Source organism: Leopardus geoffroyi, chromosome B4 (assembly GCF_018350155.1).
Source record: "Leopardus geoffroyi isolate Oge1 chromosome B4, O.geoffroyi_Oge1_pat1.0, whole genome shotgun sequence".
Taxonomy (NCBI): Eukaryota; Metazoa; Chordata; class Mammalia; order Carnivora; family Felidae; genus Leopardus; species Leopardus geoffroyi.
This window is the reverse complement of record NC_059341.1, coordinates 137,930,155-137,954,829: the sequence shown is the minus strand read 5'-3', so window position 1 is coordinate 137,954,829 and position 24,675 is coordinate 137,930,155. Positions and strand designations below refer to the sequence as shown.

Genomic DNA, 24,675 nt, shown 5'->3' with positions numbered 1-24,675 from the left:
GGGGGCGGGGCTGGTTTCCAGAGCACCTGCCACTGCCTCGGGACGCTTCATTCCACACACCCGAGAAATTCCCCTAATTCTCTGCTCAAAAGCAAAAATGGCAAATACCAAGGCAGCAAACTGCAGCTACGATCACGGCTTATTTTTTAAAATCAGTTTGCGACACGGGGAGAGAATAACCTCCCGTCCCGCCAACGGCCTCCCGCAGCCTCGTTTCTCTGCGTCAGCAGCCGGCATCTTTGTTGACGCCGCAGATTTCTGGGCCGGATCTGCTGGGCACACGTTTGGAAATTAAGCCTTCCACGCTGGCGGGACTGGACGGAGGCCCGTGGAACCACGGAGGTGTTCTCCCCGGCTGTCGGAAGAGGGTCTGACTCACCGCAGGACCTCAGGGGGGACGATCAGCTGGCCGTATTTGAGGTGTTCGCGCAGCTCGCTCAAATAGTTGAAATAGATGACTTTTCTCCCAAACTTATGACTGGAAGGGCAGAAGCAAGAGAATAAAAACCGATTAGGTGGCACCAGAGAGGCCAGGGGCCCGGGGGAGGGGCAGTGGCGGCAGCCGAGGAAGAACAATGCGGGCGTTTTCCGTATTAAGTGAACGTTAAGTGCTGACGCCAGAGAAAACCGGGCCATAACGGAAGCAGCGCACGTCTGCAGAGGTTTCGCTTTCATAAGATCTCGGATGCGCCAAACACTCTTGAGCGTCTCATCTGCATGAAAATAAATAGTTGCCTCCAGTGTGAAGCTGCCGTGAGTGAATCTGCACAGATCCGGGAGATGCAGGGAGGGGCCCAGAGGGCCTGCGGTTCCCGCTTGGCGGTGGCTTCCCTTTTGGGCACCCCTCCCTCTTCCAGGTTCCCGTCGGGGACAGGGACCAAGAGAGACACTGGTTTCTCTCCAGGACGGTGGCACCCAAGAGGCCACACCGGAGCGAGCGTCACGGAGACAACCCCCCCCCCCAATCCACCCACCCACCGCCCAGCGCCTCAGTCCTCGCTCGGAAACGGGTCCTCCCGGCGAGCGAGACCAGCCAGGAGAATGCCCGCTGGCCGACACCTGGTGGGCACTGGCACCTGGCTGCCGTCAGTAACGCGCCCGTTTCCTGAGCTGCACGGCGGGCACAGAACAGGATCCGGCGGGTGAGAAGCCACATGCCCGGCCAGGCCCTGCTCCTGGCAGGCCGCCACCACCTGTCCCCTGCCGCGGCTCTACTGAACTGCAGCCGGCTTCCACAAAACTGCACGGATCTCACGTGCACAACGCGGGGAACGTGGACGCAGGCACACCCCGCGATGCCATCACCACGATCGAGGGACCAAGCGTATCCGTTGTCTACCAAGCTCTCCTGGGCATCCCTTTGCTCTGTGTGTGTGGTCAGAACACTCAGCAGATGTGCCCTCTTGACAAATCTTCAAGCGCAGGACACCGTGTTGGCCGCCGCAGGCTCCACGCTGGCCATCCAGAGCCCAGCAAACTTCTAGAACCTTTCCCTTCTCTAACTGAAGCTGAGCTCTTCTACCGGAAGGCAGGCTGGAGCCCAGAGCCCGCGGGAGCCCAGAGCCCGCGGGAGGCCGAGCCGTGCGCGCTGGCTCCCCCTAGTGGATGAGTGGGAATCAGACCAAGTGCCCGGACCCCCAGCCACCTGCCCCCTAAGGGCCGAGGGGGCCTGACCATCTCCCATGAACCGCCTGTGGGTGGGGGGACAGAGAGCTTCCAAGCTGCAGGGAGGCCTCTGGTGCCAACCCACACTGCCCGTGCAGGAGCGCCCCCCACTTTTGCTCTGTTTCTGCCTGACCCCCTCTAGCTGGTCCCCTCTAGCATTTGCTGGTCCCCAGGCTCTAGAGGGCAGATGCTTCCTGCCTCTCATACCCGGAAAGACCCCGGGGCAGTCCAGGCAAGGGAATTCAATCACCAGGCCTCACCTCCAGAGGTCTGAGTCAGGAGGTAGGGGCTGGACCCAGGGAAACTCCTGTTCATGGGCTCTGGAGAGCCTCTGGACTTGTCCTCCTCATTTTCAAATGAGGACTTCGAGGCTCAGAGAGGTCAAGCAGCTGCCCAAGGCCACACAGCCAGAGCCCAGTCCCGGCTCCGGGGTCTCCAACCCTCAGTCCTGAGGTTCTCTCCTGGCACCTGCTTATGTCCATGCCTGAGGCAGGATAAGGGGCAGAGCCACACAGGGAATCCCAGCTGAGCCACTACTCATGGTGTGACCTCAGGCAAGCTGCTTAATCTCTGAGCATTAACCTCCTCTCCTTTGGAAGAGGGAAAATACAGCTGATGTCATAGGATTGTTTTGGGGTGCTATGCACGTACGGTGCGTAAGAAATTGTAATTAAAGTAATCACAAAGGGATGATAAAAAGGTTTTTTTTTTTAAAAAAAAATGAGTCAGGGGGCGCCTGGGTGGCTCAGTCGGTTAGGCGACCGGCTTCGGCTCAGGCCATGATCTAATGGTTCGTGGGTTCGAGCCCCGCGTCGGGGTCTGTGCTAATGGCTCAGAGCCTGGAGCCTGCTTCGGATTCTGTGCCTCCCCCCGTCTCTGCCCCTCCCCTGCTCATGCTCTGTGTCTCTCTGTCTCTCAATAATACATAAACATTAAAAAATTTTTTTAAAAAAATGAGTCAGGAGGTAGGGGCTGGGCAAATGCTAGCAGCAAACACTGAGCACTGGCTATTGCCAGGCAGGCCCTGTTCTAAACACTCCGTCAATACATTGTTGCGACAGGATCAGTACAGCCGCAGTCCATCTCCCGGGGAAATTAAGGCAGAGGGAGGCTGCATGTCTTGCGCAGAGGAACAGGTGATCAGAGGCGGGGCAAGTCAAGCCTGAGCTCCAGAACCACCGCAGCCTCTGGGCTGCCGCACTACAGAGTGGCAGAGGGGTTTTCCCCCAAGAACTGGAGAGGTTTCTAGAACTCTCAGAGCTTTTCTAAGGTGAGTGACAGCACCCAGGAGCAGGAGAACATCTGAGCGGTCTCCTCGGGCACTAGGGTAACGGGCACTGGCTTTCTCACCACGTCAGCTAGGGACGGGCATGCTGGTCCCGGCTAAACAACGGAACAGACGAACGGAATCCCACCGTCCCAACAGGTGCGTGTGTGGCTGCGGCACAGGCAGCCAGGTGGGAACACTGACTGCGTGGGAATCCTCCTGAAGCGAAAGGAACTCTGGCCTCAGAAGTCTCCCCCCACCTTAAACGGGAACAGACTCAAGGCTGCCGTTCCAGGCATTCTCCAAGGGGCACCTGCAGATCTGGGAACCGCAGCCGGCCCCAGTGACAGGGCCACACGGGCCACGCTCTCTGGAACGAGCACTGGTCTGAGTTTTGGGAGTCCTTGTAGTGGATCATGAAACCCGAGGTGGTATTGGGGACCCCCAACGCAGATGCATGAAGTAGGTGCTCAGGCCAGGGCGGGATTTAAAATACCAGGTACAGGGGCGCCTGGGTGGCTCAGTTGATTAAGCGTCTGACTTCAGCTCAGGTCATGATCTCGCGGTCCGTGGGTTCGAGCCCCACGTCGGGCTCTGTGCTGACAGCTCGGAGCCTGGAGAGTCTGCTTTGGATTCTGTGTCTCCCTCTCTCTCTGCCCCTCCCCTGCTCCTGTTCTGTTTCTCTCTCTCTCTCTCAAAAAATAAATACACATTAAAAAAAGAAAAAATAGGGGCGCCTGGGTGGCGCAGTCGGTTAAGCGTCCGACTTCAGCCAGGTCACGATCTCGCGGTCCGTGAGTTCGAGCCCCGCGTCGGGCTCTGGGCTGAGGGCTCAGAGCCTGGAGCCTGCTTCCGATGCTGTGTCTCCCTCTCTCTCTGCCCCTCCCCCGTTCATGCTCTGTCTCTCTCTGTCCCAAAAATAAATAAACGTTGGAAAAAAAAAATAATAAAAAAGAAAAAAAGAAAAAATAATAATAAAATGCCAGGTACAAAGCTCGCAGGTGTCGTAAGCTGGCGTCCTATTCGTGACCGTCAGCCGTGGTGACCCGCCACAGCCGTGGGGCGGGCAGAGTGCCCCAGACACGGGTGCCCCAGGGACGAGACCGCCACAGTGCCACAGAGGGAGGGCCGTCCCCCCGCCCCACGGGATGCAGCCTCCTGCCCCGGTGAGGTCCTCGCCTAGAGCACCACGTACCTGATGAGGGGTTTGAAGATGGTCCACAGGACTTTGATGAAGTTGGTGGGGTGCACGACATAGAGTGCCTTCAAGTTCTTTTTGTACCTGAGGAGGGAAGCGTGGGAGGACTTCAGAGCGCTACAGCCCGCGCCCGAAGCTGAGCCCTGACCGTGAGCCTCAGAACCTTCGCCCTCTGAACAGAGCCACTTTAAGGACGTTGGCCCAAAAGCAGGAAGGGGCATCAGGACCTCCCGTCCACTGGCACCACCTGGCACGCACGCGGCACTTCACAGCTTGCGAGAGCAGAGCCCCCTTGCGGGGGCTCACCCAGGGGGAGGGGCGGGGCACACCGAGCAGTTCGCAAGGGCAGGTCGCTGGGAGAGCCCCGGTGCGCCCACCAACGGGGTACCGGGCACCCGCTTAAAGAGCCTGCGTGCTCCCCTCATTCCGGAATAAGTCAGCGCGGAGCCACGAGGCTGAGGCAAGGAGGCTGGCACCGTGCGGGGTGGCCTGGCCAGGTGCTGCGGGGGGGGGGGGGGGGGGGCGTCCACATGCAGCCAGCGCGGTCCCCCTCTCGCCCGCTGTCCGAATTTCAGGAATTTGGGGAGCTGGTTGTAAAAAGCAGCCATGATTGAATAATACGAACACGTAATTAAGTAAATCATGTTAAACGCCAAGGTAATAAATACTCGAAACTCCTCACTTCCGGCTTATTTCACTCCCTTTACTCTTTCCTGCGCCCCCGAGGCTATTCTGTCTGTGTATCTGAATAACAGAAGTCCATACCCAGTGTCCCCCTCCGACTCCGCGTCCAGGGGCGGCACGCTGGTGCCCTGAGGCTGGCCACGGTGGCAGGAGATCGCACGGGTCACAAACCAGTCACCCCAAGCCCCCGAGGGCTGGTTAGCACGCACGGAGCAGGGGGCTGCCGGGTCAGACCCCGGGGGGCAGGGGTGAGGACAGGGGAGTGACAGAGGCCGGGAGGGGGGTGCTGGAGCCGGCAGGTGTGCGTGAGCAGGGCTCCCTCACGGGAAGGCGGTGTGTGCAGGGGCGGGGTGGCCCGATCAGTAACCGGACCCGTGAGGGGGGCTGGTCAGATGCTGGGTGACAGACGGGCAGGCACGTCAGTGAGGGAAACGCGAGCAGCGCCTCCCCACCAGAGACGAGGGCTGCAGACCCACAGAGGAAACCAGAGCGGGCCCCGGGCTGCAGGACAGGAACAGCGGGCGTCGGGGCCCGGCAGGGACGGACAGGTGTGAGCAACACCCCAAGGGTCCACGGGTAGTGCCTGGGAGCCAGTCACCCCAAAAGCAACAAGCACACTACTCTGACACCCCGACTCCTAGAGAAATGGCGGAACGCCCCGTGCGGGGTGAGGACAATGTAAGGGGCGCCTGGAGCATCTTCTTGTGCTAGAAAACGGGGGGGGGGGGCACTCAGCGTAAGGGGACACGTCTGAGGGCCCCAGGAGCCAGGCTGGAAGGGGGCCCACTTGGCCGAATTTGAATTTGAACGCTAAATATGGTCATGGATTATAACCCATTGAAAGAAACAGGAAATCCCAAGTCCACATTGATACAAATGAGCCAGGACGGCTAAGCTTTTCCTTATGGTAAATTGCCGGTGGCTTCAATCACCACTCGGCCACCGTCCCAGCAACCACTGGGCCAAGACACGGCAATGGGGACAAAGGCCCATCACAAGACACTTCGATGGGGAGCAAGACACCCACAGTCTCAAAGTATCTCCCAAGGAGATACTAACTAAGGACAAAAAGAACGGCTCTCCATGCAGAGAGGGGGGAGGTGTAGCGACTTGTGGATGGTCCAGGGTCCCAGAGGGCAGGGGCCACCGAGTGCATCCTTCCGTGGAGGTGGCTTCCCGGAAGGGGGTCGCAACACATGTGGGGGGACCGGTTCTCCCTTGAAAGGAGTGACCTGGAGGCACAGTCTGGAGAATAAGGAGCCAACAGCCAAGAGAAAAAATTCAGGAAAACCCGCTGGGGTGCAGTCACGGCAGACAGAAAACCCTTGCGGTATAAATCTCACCAAATTGGATTTGGACCTCCACTTGCACACCTCTGGTGATGGGGGACTCACTATCCCAGCAGACCCTCCCCTGCTGGTTTCGATGTCTAGAAGCTCCATCTTTCTGGATTCCATCCAGCCAAGATCTGTGATCCTACCCCCACCCCCTGGTCCACCTTCGTGGCAAGTAGGGAGTCCCACAGAATAAGTCGGCCTCCTTGCATTTGACAATTTATCTGTATCAGCTCACCACAGGCCTACACAGGCATCTCCTCCTCAAGCACCTTCTGTGGCTCTCTGTTGCCTCCTTCCCCACCTCCCTCCGCGATTCCCCAGGTGAACCCATCCCCCCCCTCGTCCAGCCCTCCCACCACGGAGCCTCAGATCACCTGACTCTTTCTTCGGTCTGCCACTTGGCAATGCCCTGCCCACCCCTCCAGGGGCTGCTCAAAGGCCGCCTCCCCCACCCGGCTCCCATCTTCCGGCCCAACACGGAGAGCCCGCCACGTGCAGACCCCTTCCCACGCGCAGGGGAGGGGACACGGACACGGGTCGGAGGGTGGCAGCCAGGCACGGTGCGTGGGCACAAACACACCGCTCTGCGCATGCGCCGTCTGCTCAGGGACCTTGAGGCCGCAGGGGAGGGGGGCCGGCGATGCTTCAGGGACCACGCAGGAAAGCTTCATGGGGGAGGGGCCAGAGCTGGGGCCTGGTTGCCTCTGGCTCCGCTCAGGGCCGGGCACAAGTGTCAGGTAAACGGCGGTGCAGCTCAGCGACAATCCTCTCCCCGAAACACAGGCCAGAAAGCCAAGAAATTCCTCCGAAGGTTCGAGGCACAGCGACAGCAGGACCCAAAAGACGCGAGGGCGGGCTTTGGGAGATCAGGCTCCGCCTCCTCCACCCCGCCCATCAGAGCTCTGAGGGGAAGACTTCCAGCACGGGTTAGAAAGGCCTTCGAGAAGGAAAAGCCAGACAGAGGAAGACGGGACACCTGCGCGAAGGCCCGACGGCGCAGTCTATTAGCAGCCCCGAAGAGCTGGCTGTGACACAAGACGTCGCTCAGGAAAAAAATCCGCCAGCCCCAAGCCGTTGCCAAGGGGTGCGCGGGGGCCCGGGGCGGGACAGGGAGAGGGGGTCTCGGCGGGGGTCCCGGCACAGCCACACACCAGGTGCGGGATGGGGGTGGGGGAGAGACACCCGCTCTCTGGGGCCTGTGCCTCCGCACCCGTAAAACGTGCTGCCCACCTGCCCACCTCTCCACGAGGCACCAGAAAGCCCCCTGCAGGTGGGCCCACGTTTCTCTGCCATGTGTCTTGGGGGTCAGTAATCTGGGGGACACGGGCCAGACCCGGCCACCTAGTACTGCACAGCCCTGGAAGCTGTGAAGGGTTTCACGTTGTCAATGGCTGGAAAAAGAATTAAACAGACGATAGTTCAGGATATGTGGGAATGACACTCGGGGCGCCCGGGTGGCTCGGTCGGTTGGGCGTCCGACTTCGGCTCAGGTCACGATCCCGCGGTCCGTGAGTTCGAGCCCCGCGTCGGGCTCTGTGCCGACCGCTCGGAGCCCGGAGCCTGCTTCGGATTCTGCGTCTCCCTCGCTCTCTGCCCCTCCCCTGCTCGCACTCTGTCTCTCTCAAAAATAAACATTAACAAAATTAAAAGAAAACGACACGAAAGTCCCATGCCAGGTCCACAAAGTTTCACTAGAGCAGGGTTCCAGCCCCCGGTTTCCGTATTATCTGTGGCTCTGCTCTCGTGCCCGTGGCAGAACCCGGTCGTTGCCACAGGAGCCTGGTGGCCCACCGATAGGGGCCGTCTGGCCGCCTCTGCCCCAAACGACAGCTCTGGACAGAGCCCCGGCCCCAAAGGGAGGGGACCCCGAGCTCCTTCGGCCTAGCTCCCGGCCCCCTGCCGCACAGCTGAGACCCCTCCTGCCCCCCGGGGCCTCCCCGTCACTCAGCGCAGCCCAGAGGCCCACCCCCGAGGGCTGGAGGGCACACACCTCCTGTCGAACTCCTTGTAGGTGCTCTGGAGCCAGCCCAGGGACGGCTTGTTCCGGCTGTTCAGCCCATAGTGGAAGTAGACGATGGTGTAATCGCTCTCCACGTACTGGTCCAGCGTATGCTTCAAATACCTGGGCGCAAAGCACAGACGCGGTTTCGAGAATCACACTCCTGCCGTCACTGAAATCAAATACGCGTTCGCCACGACAGAAGCTGCGGGCACCGGGGACGGGCCGGCACCGGGTCACGTGGGGACACGTCCAGGGCACCGGGGAATCCACCTGCAGGGGCCCTGTCCCCGTTTGCTACATGAGGCTCAGTGAGGTTAGTACTGAAGGCCACGGTCACACGGCACGTGGCAGGCCAAAAAAGGGCCCTGAAAACACATCCGTGTCAAATCTCTGGAACCTGTGGACGTGACCTGATGTGAAACGGGTCTCGGCAGGTGTGTGATCGAGGGAAGGCTCCTGAACAGCAGCTTATCCAGGATCATCCAGGGGGGCGTGTGTGCTGACGGGACAGACAGAAAGAGGGGAAATCACGGAAGGGGGTGTGTCAGAGAAGACACAGGGGAGGGTGACGCCCCCCGACCCCGGGCCAGGACCACGGGCAGCCATCAGAAAACAGAAGCAAGGAGCCTCCTCTCCTGGACGGGGAGCTCCCTCTGGAGGAGCAGGGCCCAGTCAACACCCTGGTTTGGGACTCCTGGCTCTGCCGGAATAAACGTGTCGCTTTGTCCCACGAACGAGCAGTAATGAGCTGCAGCAGCCACAGGGGACTCTCGGAGGACACACCGGGATTCAAACCCAGGACGGACCGCTCAGCCCCTCCACCTCAGACTCCCTGCCCTTCTGCCGCACCTCTAGAAGCAGCCACGTCCTTCCAGATCAGCTCCGAACGTTTTTCTTGTTCCCATAAAGCAGGATCCTGACTCTGCTCTGCGGTCACCTGACCGCACGCCACAGTACAAGTTCTAGAAAGCTCCGTGGTCACTTCCCAGCCCTTGGTCCCTCCCTGCCTAGCTGCGGGACCCGCTTGAAAAGGCCGCATCCAGCCACCCGCAGGAGGCGAGCTGCTCCATCGGCGTTTTGGCCAGGGCCCCTGACGTCGAGCGGGCCGGAACGGGCTGCCCAAGTCACCACCCAGAAGCGCATCCTGGAATTCAGCCCGGATTCCGTGCCACTGTGGCAGGGATCACACCAGCTTCTGCTGTGAGCAGTGCGAAGGCGGCCTGCCCGGAGCCCTGGGTCCAGCGGGTTGTGGGCCGGGTGCTCACGGGGACGGAGTCCGCGGATCTGCTCCAGGAGAAGACCCCAGCAGCCTCTGCCTGTCTGCAAGGGCTCAGCTGCCAGCCTTTCACTGCAGGGACACTGCGGCGGGCCCTTTACCGCACCCAAAAGGGCGTCAGCTTCTGCTCTGCTCATCTGACTTCAAAGCATCATTAGAGTGCCCTCTGCCCAAAACACTGGCTCTCTGAACAGCAGGCCTTTGCACGTATTTACTCACTTAACCCTGTGAGGCAGGCACCATAGACCCATTTGACAGAGGAGTCAACTGAGGCCCGAAGTGGCGAACCAGGAAGGGCAGAGCCGGGATGTGAAGGGAGCAGCCTGGCTCCAGAGTCCACTCTCTTGCCCACACTGTCCCACCCCCAGAGAGCCGCGTGCTCCCGCCCGTCGTCTCTGAGGCATAAACGTGACGCAAAGCCATCCTGCCGTGACCCCGGTTTCGGCTTCCCTGTCGTGGGAGGAGTTCCAGGTCCCGGATGCTCGCCGGTGCGCTGGTTCACACACCCTCTGGACTCAGCCGTGGAAGCACCACTCACTAAGGCCATTCCTTCTGTCACCCTCGCAGACAGCAGCCAGACTGAGATCTCCAGTTCCAGAGTCCCGCACCTCCGGGGCCTCCCCGCTTCTGTAAGGACAGTCACTGTTGCAGTCCCCAACTCCCTTGCCAGGGGAGAGCAGGGAACGTCTGGCCAGCTCGCTTATCCACGCTGGACGCATCAGCAAAAGCAGGCACCCGTGGCCCAACGCGCTCCGCAGTTCCTTCCACAAACACGCTGAGCCCTCCTGCTGTCAGAACACATCTGCCAGGCGTGCTCAGCACAGGAAGCCATTAACTAAATTACGGGTTGAGCTGCAGAGACACGACTTATTTCTTCACCCACTTCAAAAATAGGAGCGCGCATCTGGCCACAGGAAAGCCGCCGCGTGGACAGGGAGAGGGAGGATGGCGTATGCGGCGACAAGGTTTTCCGTGGAAACGTGGAGAAGGCTCAGCCTTAGGGCTCTTCCTAGCAAGGCCAAGAAGCCCACAGGCACCTCTGAGTAGATCAGAAAAGATGCTCCTTCTTCTAGCTAGACACTCTCCAGCACTGGGTGAGAAGAGCACCAGCTGAATGGCAGCCCCTCACGGCGATGCCCTTGTGCAGTGAACAACCTACACAACTGTTCAGAGGCCATGCTGACCACTTCCTTCTGGGAGTGAAGGTTTCTGAGGGAGGCGGGCACGCGAGAAAACACAACGCACCAGCTGTCGTCAGAGGCTGGTTGTTTTTGGACCGAGGTGAAATTCCTAACAGTACCATTTTAAAGCAGACGCTTCGTGGCCTTAAGTACATTCCCCGTGTGTGCAACCGCCACATCCATCCCGTTCCAAAATAATCTCGCGGCCCGAAAGAAAGCCCCCACCCATTAGGAAGTCAATTACCCCGCCTCCTGCAACCGCCAACCTGCTTTCCGTCAAGGTTACTTCCCTCTTTGCAAGGAAAGGAATTCCGAACACATTCTGGCCCAGCGGTGTGACTTCAGCGAGAGCCGACCCGCCAGTCATGGGTCAGAGGATGCCACAAAAGGAAACAACCCGGCAAGGGAACGCGTCAGCCTTGGAGGACCCCAGACGAGAGCTCTCTGCTCATCCGGCTTCTCTCCCCCCCGCCGCGTGCCCCGTAACGCTGCCGGTGCGCGGGAGGGAGGCCAGCACCTCGCGGGAGGGCCGGCCCGCTGTCCGGGGTCACCGGCCGCCCGGGATGCGGGCGCCCCTCGGGAATCCTGCGGCAGGTCTCGCCGCGCAGCGGCAACAGCGGCACCGGCTGGAGACTCCCGACACCTGCTGCCGGGCTCTTGCCGTTACCGGTGCGCCTCCCGCTGCCGTTGGAAGAGGCTTTGGCAGACCAGGTCGGATGCTCGGGTCAAGGGGATTCTCACAAAACCCCCCGCCCAGAGGCTCCCGAGTGCTTCCGGGGCCCGCTCCCGCTTTCATTCGAGCTGGGGGCTCTGCGCTATGTCGCGGGGGGAGGAGCAGGTCAGCCAGAACGGTCGTGACCCGGAACGGAAGCCGTACCCAGACGTGAGCCAGGGTCTGGCCGTGCGAGTGAGTCGCAACCGGCAGGCCGCCAGAGGGCAGATTCGAAGGCAAGGCGCAGCCGCGTGCGCCCCACAGGCGCGAGACCACCACCACCAAATGTGGTGACCCAGGCGAGTCCCGCCGGCCCCCAGCCTGGGCAGGTACCCCGGCAGGGCCTCGCTCGCGGCGAGATCCGCTGCGCGAGAGGACAGCGCGCCTGGAAACGCAGCCACGGGGGGTACTCGAGCGGTGCTGCCCTCGGAGAACGTCCTCCGCTCCAGGCCCCGGGGGTCCCGCTCACCCACAGAGGGGTTCCGTGCAGCGGCTGCGGTCATACACGCGGGCTCTCACGAAGCTCATGGGATCGTCCGAGAAAGGAGGCACCAGAAGCACCCTGGCCATCACACAGAGCGTGCAGACGTCACAGGGACAAGACGGGGGGGGGGGGCGATGGCGGCCGAGGCCGCACGCAGGTAAGCGGAAGGCCTTCCTTCCGAGCAGAGAACACTAAGCACATGCAGGAGACGGGGCTCCCTGTGGCTTTGAGAGGGAGGGAGGCTTGAAAGGGCCCCGAGATCTAGGCCCAGGGCTTCGGACTGTGGACCCAAAGCCACCCAAGGCTGCAGAGGCCATCAGTCCCACAGGTGGCTTTGGGGACCCGGCAACAGATGTGACATCCATCCGGGGAGCCGCTAGTCAATGTTCATACGTGAGCCTTTAGCCCTAAACGTCCACTCTGTGCTGATAGTGAGGGAGAGGCCTGTGCACAGGGAGGGGGATACACACGTGTTGAGGGGCAGGCAGCCTATAGGGTGTGCGTGCACACAGAGGGAGTGTCCATGGCAGGTGTGTGCACAGTGGGCGTGTGTGTGCATGGACAGGGAGATGCGCACACGGTCGTGGGGAAGGCAGACCACAGGGTGTGCGTGCGGATGGGGTGTGTGTGTGCACAGGGGTGTGTGTGCACGCACACCGGGAGGGCACACGCACACAGGGGGGCGTGTGTGGAGGGACACAGGCAGGACTTACTCCAGCAGACGCCTGTGGTTGAGCTCGTGGGAGGGGGGCATCCGGCAGCAGCTGAACGTGATGACCCGTCTTCCAAAGTGATCCTCCCCTGCAGGAGCAGACACAGGGGTGAGCCACACCTGCACCCGAGGCCTCCCTCCTCCCCTGCGGGAGCAGACACAGGGGCGAGGCCCGCCCGCACCCGAGGCCTCCCTCCTCCCCTTCGGGAGCAGACACGGGGGCGAGGCCCGCCCGCACCCGAGGCCTCCCTCCTCCCCTTCGGGAGCAGACACGGGGGTGAGGCCCGCCTGCACCCGAGGTCTCCCTCCTCCCCTGCAGGAGCAGACACAGGGGTGAGCCACACCTGCACCCGAGGCCTCCCTCCTCCCCTGCGGGAGCAGACACGGGGGTGAGGCCCGCCCGCACCCGAGGCCTCCCTCCTCCCCTGCAGGAGCAGACACAGGGGCGAGGCCCGCCCGCACCCAAGGCCACCTTCTCCAGGGACACCCACAGGCATTAATGGAAAAAGGAAGCCTCCTGAGCAGCCGGCCCAAGCTGAGAAGCCCAGGTGGCTGGCAGGCGGCACCTAAGGAGCATCTACTACGGATGCTCTGTGCACATTAGCCAAGTTCATGTTCACCACCAGCCTGCACGCGGGGAGCAGTGTCTCCATTTTACAAACGGGCAACGGGCCCTGTGCAAAGCCACACGGGGCTGACGGCCCCACGACTGGAACCTGGACGCCTCTGCCTTCAAAGCTAGTGTCTGCTGCTTCCTCCCCACAGCGAGTGTCCTCCGGGGCGTCCCCAGGACTCCGGGCCCTGGAGAAGGCTGGGTGGCCTGGGGGACAGTCACTCCTGGACAGGACCTCACAGGGTACAGGAGCCCTGATGATCGGTGCTGCCCCCCGGCGTGGCCCAGGTGACCCCGTGACGGTCCCCACACAGTGGTGCTCACCACGCAAGGGACAGTGGAGGGGGGATGCTCCCCAAGGGCCGGTGTCTAACCATGTGCCCCAGAACCCAGGCTCGCTGCCCGTTGCCTGTGCCCAGATTGTGTCCGATAATCAGTCACTGATCGACTGAAAGACGCGTTGTAGAGCCTGAGGAGAACAGGTACTGTCCGAGAAATCGCACAACTGTGAACTCACTTTCGTGGCAAAGAAGCATCTGCATCTGTTTCAAGGGTTTGCTTGAAATGGGGAAGGATGAGAACTCTGAATCAGACGAACCAGAAATGCACGCACACACGCACGCACGCTCATGCCCCGGCCCCCCTGCACACGCCCGGGGCAGCTGCTTGTGATTTAGGACACGTGTGGCTCTTCCCAGGAGCCTGGAAGCTTCTCTGATATTCGGAATTCTAGCGCTGTTCTGGTTTCCAGACACAGCACCTTCTCCTCTCACGGGCTCCTTGGGGATTCTGGCCATGCTTCCCATTTGTTTCGAAAGCCCCTGTTTGGAAAGACTGCACCGAGAGCCACACGGTGATCTGCTTTGCCAAATGGGGGCCTCGATGGCTGCGCCTGGAAAAAGAAAAGCGTCTCCCACATGCTGTTTCTACCATATCGGGGGCCAGGGGCCCACGGCCACCCTGAGTCTGTGCTCGCCTGTGGGGCCCGAGGGAAAAGGACGGCATTGCTTCTCAAGTTGGGAATCGTCTGTGTGGCTACTCAAGAAACAAGGAATCGATTCCCCCTAGGGCCGAAAGACATTGTTAACGTCCGTGATAAGAGGTCAAGAACACACAGCATCATCATCCGGAATCAGACCAAGTGGAAAGTCTGGGATGTGCTAAGTTATATGGCGAATGGCAGCAAACGCTCGCCGAAGACCCACCGCGCACTCAGCTCTGGGGAGAAAGACCAGACACGACACCCGCCCGGCCCCACCGATCGGGGCGAAGGGCAGTGACGCGGGGACGGGGTCTCGGCCCAGCCCCACAAGCCCCCGAGAAGCCACGGGGGCTCTGGCAGGCCAGGCTATTTCTGCAGTGACTTCCACGTGGTTGGGCTTAGGCCACGCTTCTCAGGTGAGGGGTTCCATCCTTCGCAGGACGGTGCTCGCTTCAGACGGCGGACGTCGGCCGGAGGTCCCCAGGCCCCCCCGCTTCTGACCAGCTGGCTACAAATGCAGAGGTTCCCACTACCCCCTTGTGATCGATAATCCACTCGCTCACTTACGTTTCATCAGAAAGATACCAGTCAAGACCGGCCAAGAGGGGAGACGCGCGGGGCGGTGTGTGGGAGGGTCCTGCTCACGGAGCCCCCGTGCCCTCTCCCCGTGCAGTCCGGAACACCGCCATGTCGCCACCGCCCAGGGCAGGCGCATCCAGAGTGGTTCCGGGGTTTCATCACACGGACGTGGCTGACTGAACTGTGACCCAGTCAAGGCGCAGCTCGACCGATCAATCCGGAGGCACTGCCGACTGAATCCCTGGCTGTGGGCTGAACGCAGTCTCCAGCCCCTGGAGGTCACGACGCCCAGACTCTCTGACCCAGGTGGTCGCTCCTGGCACAGCAGCTCCACCCTGAGCTGTCTCAGTGGCACCCGCGACACGGGGTCCTCCGTGAGCCTCCCCCCTGGCATAAGCCAGCAGGAGTCACAAAGCTCCTCCTATCACTTGGGGATTCCAAGGATTTAGAGGCTACTTCCCAAGAACCGGGGACAAAGTCCAGACACATTCTTTGACCCCCACCGCGTCTCACGACCCCGCACCCCCACCGTGGTCAATCGTGCCCGAGGGGTGCACCGTGGGGCGGGGACGGACGTCACCCACCAGGCCAGAGGAGCAGAGGCCGAGCTCCAGAGAGAGGAGATGAAGCTTCTTCTTCTGCGGACGGGGCCTGGCTGAGGGCAGGGCAGGCGTCTGCTCACGGGACGCCCTGGGCAGCCGAGGGACAGCTCGGGGTCTGATGCAGACGTGCCATCGCGGGCGGCAAGGTGTGACGGGAAATGATGGTGAGAAGAGGTCGAGGCCCCAGGGACGAGGAGAGTGAGGGTCTGACTTTACCCGGTTGACGGTGGGGAGCCGGTGAGGAGGGTGAGTAAGGGACACCATCTGATGGGTCATTCTGCAGGCCCTTTGGCTGCTGGTGAGGATGGCCTGAAGCGGGATGTCCCGAGTAGAGACTGCGAGGGGGATGGGAGGAACAGGGGACAGGGGACAGAGACCCCCAGGACCGGGGAGGGGCCCCCAATGCTGGCTTGGGCTGCTGGGCCATTCACGGAGGGTGGGGGAGGGTGGACACAGGAGCCAGAGCCAGTCTGGCAAGCTGCGGGGGGAGGGGCGAGGGGGAGGGGCAGGGCCAAGAGGGGAGCACCGAGCACAGCTACGGACAACCGCTGAGGCAGCATCAAGGACGGAAGGTCCCTGGTGCAGAGTGACGATGGCCTGGGAGTGGACGCGGGGCCAGGGGGCCTGTGGGCACGAGGAACAGCTGCCCAGGCCGGTGGATCCCAGGGAAGAGTGAGCTCCCCCGACCAAAGCCACCCAGTCAAGATCCACAGAGGGTCCTGGTGGGTGACACTCGGGCACCACTGAGGCTGAGAAGAGGCAGGAAGCAGAATGTCCCCACCCCAAGACGGCGGGAAGCAAGAGACAGGAGCAGAGCAGAGCTCAATGCCAGGCAGGGCAGAGCCTACAGAGGAGCGGGGGGGACAGGCACAGGGACCAGATGCCCCGCCACACAGGGGCGCAGCAAGGCCACCCCAGGGCCCAGGGTGAACAGCAGGAAATTCCGGGCAAGAAGTGTGAACTCAGGCTCCCGGAAAACCCAAGGGACTTGGTGTCCAGGGACCCCAACCCTCCGGGCCAGGCCAGAACACAGAGGGTCTCCATCAGACCCCAGAGCCCTCCCCAGACCACGCGTTCCCTGGTTTGTCGAGGAGGGCGGGAGGGGCTCACGGCCTGTCCCTGCTCCCGGGGCCCGTGGCTGCTGACAGGCCCCTTGCTGGCCAGCTCGGGTCAGCGGGCCCAGAGGGCAAGGGGTGTGCAGAGACGGGGCAGGTCAAGGTCAGAAGGATGAATCCCCAGCCGAGGAGTCTGGACTCAGTTCGGCCACGCAGCGTGAGCCCCTGCCATCCGCCATCTGCGAACAAGGGTGAGAAGCTTCCCCGGGCGGCACACGACGTGGGCACGGGCACGGCACTGAGGCAAGGACGCGGGGAGGGGCTGGGAGGCTGGCGCCTGCTTCCGGCCCGGGGCCTTGCCCTGTGGGGGCCTCCTGCTTGTATAACCACTGACTGGCTCCCTCACTCATCACGAACACTTACTGTACAACGTTCCTCAACTTGCATGATGCTGAGTCACTATGGAAGGCCTTCTACTCTCCTCAAAACCGAAAAGGCAACTAACTTAACTTTTTCTTTTCCTTTTTAATGTTTGTTTGCTTATTTAGAGAGAGAGAAAGAGAGGAAGAGAGACAATCCCAAGCAGGCTCCGCACCGTCAGCACAGAGCCCGACGCGGGGCTGGAACTCACGAACCCGTGAGATCCTGAGCTGAGCGGAAATCGAGAGTCGGATGCTTAACTGACTGAGCCACCCGGGTGCCCCAGCATTTTCTTTTCGTATCAGTAGACTTCCAAACGTCCCGCCAAACTACGCCCACAGCACTAATCAGACTGAACAAACTCTCACGGCAGGTGCAATGGCAAACAACCTGGGTCCCTTCTACTGTTCTCTCCGCAGCAGACGCTTCGGAAAATTTCCATCATAAAAAGTGAACAAAAAGCGAGGGAGGGAGGCACAGGCCGGCCCTGGCCCCGGGGACAGAGTCCCTGCCCCCCACAGCCGGGCAGCCCCACACCAGCCTCTCTGCACCGGCACGCGGTAAGTGCTCAATAAATGCGACCCGTTACCACGTGCCAGGCCTGACGCCGGGTGCCTCCAGGTGTGCTGTTTCGTTTACAGAAGAGGAAACTGAGGCCCGGAGAGGCCACGCGAGCATCGGGGCCGGGTCCGCGCTTGCAGCCGGCTGACTCCTGGCCTGCACAGGGTCCTCTGCCCCGGAGGACCCCACAGTGGCAGCAGGGAGGCCTCCCGCGTGCACGCCTGCGCGGCAGCCCTGAGGAATCCCCGGGACGTCCGGGATCCTGCTTATTAAGCAGTCAAGGCGGCATCTGCAGTAATGACATCAGTCAATATGAGTAAACACCCCTTCGTCGTTCTCTGGTAACACGGGCCAGCGTATCGAAAACGGGCTTCAAAGTGATATAATGTGCAAGGAAATGAAAACCATCAATAAGATGCAAATTCTCCAAGGCCTCAGTGTAATTCATGACCCCCATCCCTCCCCTCGCTATGCACAACACAGCATCGCTCACTGCCTCCAAGGCGGGAGAAGCCCAGTTTATGAATAAAGAAATGCTTCCCAGAGCCATCGCCCGGAACGCGCTCCAGACGATCCGTCATCCGCTCCGAGTGAAGGACGATTAAAATGCATAATAAAGGCAGTGGCCATCTAACCAGGAGTGATTTGGGAGTTTGTCTCCTTGGGTGTCTGTTTCAGGGCTGCTCATCTTTTTGCAAAGAGGAAGGAAATGCGAAGACCCGTTTTTCTGCATCCTGCAGGGAGGCCTGGCTGGGGTCTAACCTGGGGGCAAAGATCTGGGTGTGGGGTGGTGACCTGTCACCCAGTGGAACCAGATCCTCCTGTCCCCCTCTTCTCTGCCACTCGCCTCCTCTGTGTCTCTGGATCACATCTCCAGCCTCTCTGCTGCTCCGGCTCCAACCTTCCCCCTGCCCACCCCACTCGCCACCAGGTAATCTCCCCCTGGGCTCACAGCCCGGCCCCCGACTAAGCTCCAGACGGTGACCACTGAAAATACTGAAATCAGGGGCGCCTGGGTGGCTCAGTCGGTTGAGCGTCAGACTTCAGCTCAGGGCACGATCTCAGGGTTCGTGGGTTCGAGCCCTGTGTCGGGCTCTGTGCGGACAGCACAGAACTTGCTTGGGATGCTCTCTCTCTTTCTCTCTCTCTCTGCCCCTCCCCTGCTCACTCTGTCTCTCTCTCAAAAATAAATAAACCTAAAAAAAAATTAAAAAGAGCGATGACCCCCAACTTACTTCCCAGGGCCCCTGGCTCTTGATTCAATCTCCTGCACCCCTGGAAACCTCACCCTACCGTGCGGCAAACCCTTCCCAGGTAGGTTTCTGCTTGTCCTCCAGGCTGACATTGAAAATCTCTCTCAAATTCATCCCCTCTTCTCCACGCCACCGCCACAGCACAGGCTCAGCCCTCTGTCCTGGCTCCCGCTGGGTCCCCCTACGGCTGCCATCAGCACCCTCCACACCGCGGCAAGAAGGGTCGCTCTAAACCACAAGCCCCACTCCTCCGCCTCAGGCTCCCCAGAGCCACCAGGACCAAGTGCGAACTCCTGAGCACACCCTGTGAGGCGCTGAGAACACGGTTCCCGCTAAGCAGCCACCCTCAAAAGTACAAAAAGATCTAATGGGGAGCGGTCTATATGCGATGGGCTTCATTTGTAAAGACTGGGACAGGTTAGGGGCGCCTGGGTGGCTCAGTCGGTTAAGCAACCAGCTTTTGATTTCGGCTCGGGTCATGATCTCGCGGTTCATGAGTTCAAGCCCCCACGTCGGGCTCTGTGCAGACAGTGCAGAGCCTGCTTGGGATTCCGTCTCTCTCTCTCTCTCTCTCTGCCTCTCCCCTGCCCGTGCAGGCTCTCTCTCAAAATAAATAAACTTAAAAAAAAAAAAAAAAGAGAGAGACTGGGACAGGCTGAAGGGAAAAGCATGGAGAAGGCGTATCTACCAACGCCGATAAGGAGAAAGCTGGCGCGGCTGTCCCGGCTAGATTAACGTCAGACGTGCTAGGCGAGGAGTCACCAACACGGGCACACGGCCGTTGGTAAAGGAGGGCGTTCAGGAACACAAAGTTCAACAACACGTCAAGAAGACCTCACAATCCGAAGCGTACCTGCCCCTAAAAACAAAGCATCAAGACCCACGGAACGAGTGGACAGAACCAAGGGCAGAAACGGACACGTTTCAATCGTGGGCGCTTTGAACACTCCTCAGTCGACAGCCGACGGAAGTAGAGAAGTTAGTAAGGACGCAGGTCTGGACGCCGTCAATCAACAGGACCTCACTGAAATACACAGAACACGCTGCCTGATCCTGGGACACACATTCTTGCCAGGTGTACAAGGGACGTTCACCTAGACAGCTTTCAGGCTGCAGAACCTGTTGATACTCTTAAGGCTACTGAGGCCCTCAAAAGGCTTAAAAAAAAAAAAAAAAAGAGTGGGTTGTTTCTATAGAGGTTGACCATCCTAGAAACCTAAAAGAGGAGATTTAAAAATATGTATTCATTCATTTAAAAATAACCCACTGCAGGGCCCCTGGGTGGCTCAGTCGGTTGGGTGTGTGACTCTCGATTTCAGCTCAGGTCACGATCCCAAGGTTGTAGGATCGAGCCCCACGTCAGGCTCCGTGCTGAGTGTGGAACCTGCTTAAGATACTCTCTGTCCCTCTGCCCCCTCCCCTGCTCATGCTCTCTCCCTAAAAAATAAAAAAAAAATGAAATTTAAAAAATTAAAAAGTAAAAATAACCCATTGCATACTAATAATGTATTTTTTATTCCCAGGAAAAGTAACTCTATTTCTTGCCTTCCTTTGGTGGGCACCTGGTCTGTGCTCCCACACTGGGTCCGGTGTTGGGGGAGGGGCAGAGAGAGAGAGGGGGACACAGAATCCGAAGCAGGCTCCAGGCTCTGAGCTGTCAGCACAGAGCCCGACGTGGGGCTCGAACCCACGAACCGTGAGATCATGACCCAAGCCGAAGTCGGACGCTCAACCGACTGAGCTGCCCAGGCACCCCCCTGCTACCTAAACCTTAAAGGTTCTCCAGAAGGAACACTTGGGGCTTCAGACGGTTGACCACCTGTCCAACCCCCACCCTCTCCTCGTCTCTCCGAGCTGAGTGTGCTCAAAGGACGCCCATCTGTGCCTCCGGGGCCTCCAACTGTTGCAAACCATTCCTCTTTCCTCGACAAGATTCCAGCTGGGAGGGGACAGGACATAATGTTTACGGAGATCTTAGTGCAGCAGTGAGGTGTCAGGGTCCATGCCTGCGATGGCTAACCCCACGTGTCACCTCGACTGGGCTAAGGGAGGCCCAGGTGGCTGGGAAGACGTTCCTTCTCGGCGTGTCTGTGAGGGTGTTTGCGCCGGAGAGCGGCGTTTGAACGGAGTGAGGAAGGGCACCCTCCCCAGCGCGGGCGGGGGCCTCGACAGAACAAGGGGCACAGGGCGAATCTGCTCTGTGCTTGAGCCGGGAGATCCACTTTCTCCAGCCCGCGGACAGGGGCCCCCAGCGCTCCCAGATCTCCAGAGCTTGCTGGGAGTGCCACCGCCGGCTCGCCGAAGGCAGACCCTGGGACCTCTCCGCCTCCACGGTCGCGAGAGAGCCAATCCCTACGATAAACCTCCTCTCTCACGTCTCTCCACGTATCAACCCACACGCTGCCCACGTGAGAAACACACCAAGCGGCCCCGATCCCCCCGCGCCTGGTCACAGCGATGCAACACGTTCCCCCAGCCCCGCCGCTGGCCGTAGGGGAGGCTCGTCTTCTCCGTCCGGACAGGTGTTTGTTCCCTTTGAGGAAGCAGCCTAACACTGCCCTTGGTTAACAACGCCAAGGAGAGGGAGGCAACGGGGAGGCAGCCCGATGAACCCACCCCCACCCCACGGGGCCCACGGGAACGCTGGCACCTGTCGGGAATCCTGGGACCACCCAGCTGCAACCCACCTGCCACCTGCAGGATACCGTGTCTGGCCACGTCGTAGAAGGGGTGATTCAGGCTGAGCGCGGGGTCCTGGCCAGGTGTGGGCACCACCCAGGGCTTTCTCGCTATGCTCAGGGCGGCCGCCTTCTCTTCGTCCCTCTGCAGCTCTGTGGCAGACAATGAGGATTACAGGAAGTCAGCTGTCCTCTTGAGAAAGATGGGCAACGAGGGAGCCTCCCGGCGTCTCTTCATAGGACAGTCACCATGCCTCAAGAGTGCACCCACTGTGCATCTGCTCACTGTATACCTACTGTGTGCCCGTCTCTGTTGTGCACCCACTATGCGTCTGCTCAGTGTGCACCCTCCCCTCCTGTGCACCCACTGTGCGTCTGCTCAGTGGGCACCCTCCCCTCCTGTGCACCCACTGTGCGTCTGCTCAGTGGGCACCCTCCCCTCCTGTGCACCCACTGTGCGTCTGCTCAGTGGGCACCCTCCCCTCCTGTGCACCCACTGTGCGTCTGCTCAGTGGGCACCCACCCCTCCTGTGCACCCACCATGCCCCATCTCTGCTTTGCGCCCACTATGCACCCACCCCTCCTGTGCACCCACTATGCGTCTGCCCAGTGGGCACAACCATGGAGGGATAAAATGAGACCTGGGGGCGAATACCGTCCTCCACACTGACAGGAGTGGAAACTGAGGCTCAGAGACAGGGAATGAGTTGCCCCAGGTCACAATGCTCATTGGCAGTGGAGTGTGGATTTGCACTTGATTTCCCAACTCCAAATTCCAACCCAGGCCCTCCTGGGAAATGTGGATCCAGGCAGCCGGCAGGAAACCGTGGCTGGGTTGAGGGCAGAAGGGGGTCACTGTGCCTCGAAGTAGGAAGGAGTGCTGTCTCCCGGTTTAATTTTACTAGGTGAGGTTCCTTCACATAAAACAAATCAAGACAGAGCTCTTTCCAACGGGAAACAGAATGGGGCCTTCAAATTTCAGGTGAGAGCAGACTGTGGTCCCCAGATGTACTGGTGGACGAGCGTTGCTCCAAGATTCACGTCTGCCTGGAAGCTCACATGTGACCTTATGTGGAAACAGTGCCTGTAGAGATGAAATTTGTTCAGGCGAGGTCACACTGGATCAGGGTGGGCCCTAAACCCGAAGCCTGGGGTCCTGCTAAGAGAAGAGACACAGAGGGAAGCATGCTGACGTGCGGGCCGTGTACGATGTTAAAGCGAGTCGTAGGCAACAGTGCGCCCCACAGAACTGGAAACGGGAATTCTAACAAATACAAGTGCACGCCGTGGTCACAGCAGCACCCTTCACAACCCCGGCCACGTGTCCGTCCGCGGATGAGTGGACACAATGTGGGCTGCCCACGCAATGGAGTACTATTTGGCCGCAAGAGGAACGTGGTACTGACCTGCGCCACGATACAGACAGCCCTGAAAATATTACGCGACGTTAAAGAAGCCAGGCCACAGGATGCGGGATTCCATTTACACGAAGTGCCCGGGACGGATAAATCCACGGAGTCAGAAAGGAGAGTGATGCCTGCCTGGGGCTGAGGGAAGGAGTGACTGCCTGATGGGGTGTGGGGTTTCCTTTTGGGGCGAAGCAAATGTTCTAGCAGGTGGATACACTACACATTATGAATGAGCTAAATACTTCACGATGGCTCATTTTATGCCATGTTAATTTCACCTCCGTAAAAAACCGAAAACAACGGTTCAGCACATGGGGGCCCGGCCACAAGGAAACGTGAGGAGGCAGAACAAACCGGACCGTCTTAAGGAAGGCAGCGGACGGAGGAAACAAGGATGCTCTTCCCGCATCCCTAACCACACCGCTGACGTCGGGCTCACTGTCCTGCCACCGTACGGGCCCAAGCGAGAGATGCTTTACTGTGCCGCACGCCTTAAAGCAGCAAGGGGAGCAAACCGGAAGGCGTAATTAATTGCGGGCTCCCGGGAGCCCGAACCAAGCAGCACAGGCAGACGCAGCCAAGGCTCCCCCCAGCATCGGGCGTGATGCACTGATGCTGCATCGCAGGACGGAAAGTCATTTCTTTCAGGGCCACGGGCCTTCAGCGGATCCTCGGGAGCCACTCCGGGTTATTGCGAACCTTGAGGACAGATGTGCACTAGAGGGGGACGAACGGGGCAGCCTGGCCCCAGTGCGCGTAGCAGGAACGGCCTCTCGCGGAAACACGTGCACACGTCATGTTAACCAAACCGCCAAGGGGTGGGTCTATGCAGAGGCCCCTCCCCGCAGCTTGGCCCCTGTCACGGGGTGCCCTCAGCCGTGTGTTCCGGTCATCCCGGGCCTCAGTTTTCTTGTCTGTAAGATGGGGATGTGGACGCTGGCATCTTGGCAGGTAGCCTCAAGCAGTGAATGAGGATGTTATCCCACCTGAGCCTCAAAACAACCCAGGAAGGTGGCTCCACCTCAGAGGGGCTCACCTGAATTTGCACAAAAGAACCCTGGAAAGATTAAAGTCACTACCTGGGGCTAACGGGGGTGGGGAAGGGGTAAGACCCCAGATGAGGGAGAAGGACAACCTCACCAAGCCCTTCTTACAGGGCTAGACTTTTTCCAGCCACATAAGTGTATCAGTATGTGTTTAAAGCAAACATCCGCTGGGGCGCCTGGGTGGCACAGTCGGTTAAGCGTCCGACTTCAGCCAGGTCACGATCTCGCGGTCCATGAGTTCGAGCTTTCAGCCAGGTCACGATCTCGCGGTCCGTGAGTTCGAGCCCCGCGTCGGGCTCTGGGCTGATGGCTCAGAGCCTGGAGCCTGTTTCCGATTCTGTGTCTCCCTCTCTCTCTGCCCCTCCCCCGTTCATGCTCTGTCTCTCTCTGTCCCAAAAATAAAAATAAACGTTGAAAAAAAAAAAATTAAAAAAAAAAAAAAAAGCAAACATCCGCCAACGGCCTCCTCGCGGGACAAGGCTGGAAGGAGAACGCTCTTTTACCTATTTCGGCCAGCTCCTCCAGGTCCGGCTGGGACATGTTCTGCTGCTCTCCGGGGTGGCCCAGCACACGGCCCCGATGCCACCTCTCAGGGGTCCGGGCACGGGGTCCTTCCGACACCCTGAGGGAGAAGCACACGGAACCCGGGGACATTGAACACACACGTGCACACGACGGCTCAAGGAATGAAGGAAACACCCTTCAAGCAAGGGCCTGGTTTGCTTTTCCCTCCTGAACATAAAAAAAGCACCCACTTCTGATTCTCCAAGACCCCGTGTCAAGACGATGTTTCCACCTCTGTTCCCCTGCCCAGCCCACCCTCTTCCACACGGGGGGAGGTCCACTTCCACAAACAGCTCTTGCAGCCAAGGGAGCCTGCGCCCTGGAAGGTGGCGCCGACCCCATGTGTGGGCCCCTTCCTCGGGACGGGTGCCCCTGGACGGAGCTCCTGTCCCCAG

At 60.0% G+C, this 24,675-nt stretch overlaps 1 protein-coding gene across 4 annotated transcripts in view; it reads right to left on the bottom strand.

The window, feature by feature from the left end:
• ARHGAP8 (Rho GTPase activating protein 8) overlaps positions 1–24,675 on the bottom strand; it is a 65,601-nt gene that overhangs the window by 24,524 nt on the left and 16,402 nt on the right. Inside the window, exons 2-7 of one of the 4 annotated variants that reach the window (XM_045463483.1) lie at positions 24,220–24,338; positions 21,271–21,414; positions 12,520–12,607; positions 8,142–8,273; positions 4,128–4,214; positions 380–478 (exon numbers count right to left, since the gene is read on the bottom strand). In XM_045463483.1, coding sequence (XP_045319439.1) covers positions 380–478; positions 4,128–4,214; positions 8,142–8,273; positions 12,520–12,607; positions 21,271–21,414; positions 24,220–24,256 — 587 coding nt within the window. In that variant the 5' untranslated portion in view covers positions 24,257–24,338. Of the gene's footprint in view, positions 1–379; positions 479–4,127; positions 4,215–8,141; positions 8,274–12,519; positions 12,608–13,648; positions 13,962–21,270; positions 21,415–24,219; positions 24,339–24,675 lie in introns of those variants that run through there. The other 3 variants (XM_045463482.1, XM_045463485.1, XM_045463484.1) reach the window with 3 other exon arrangements.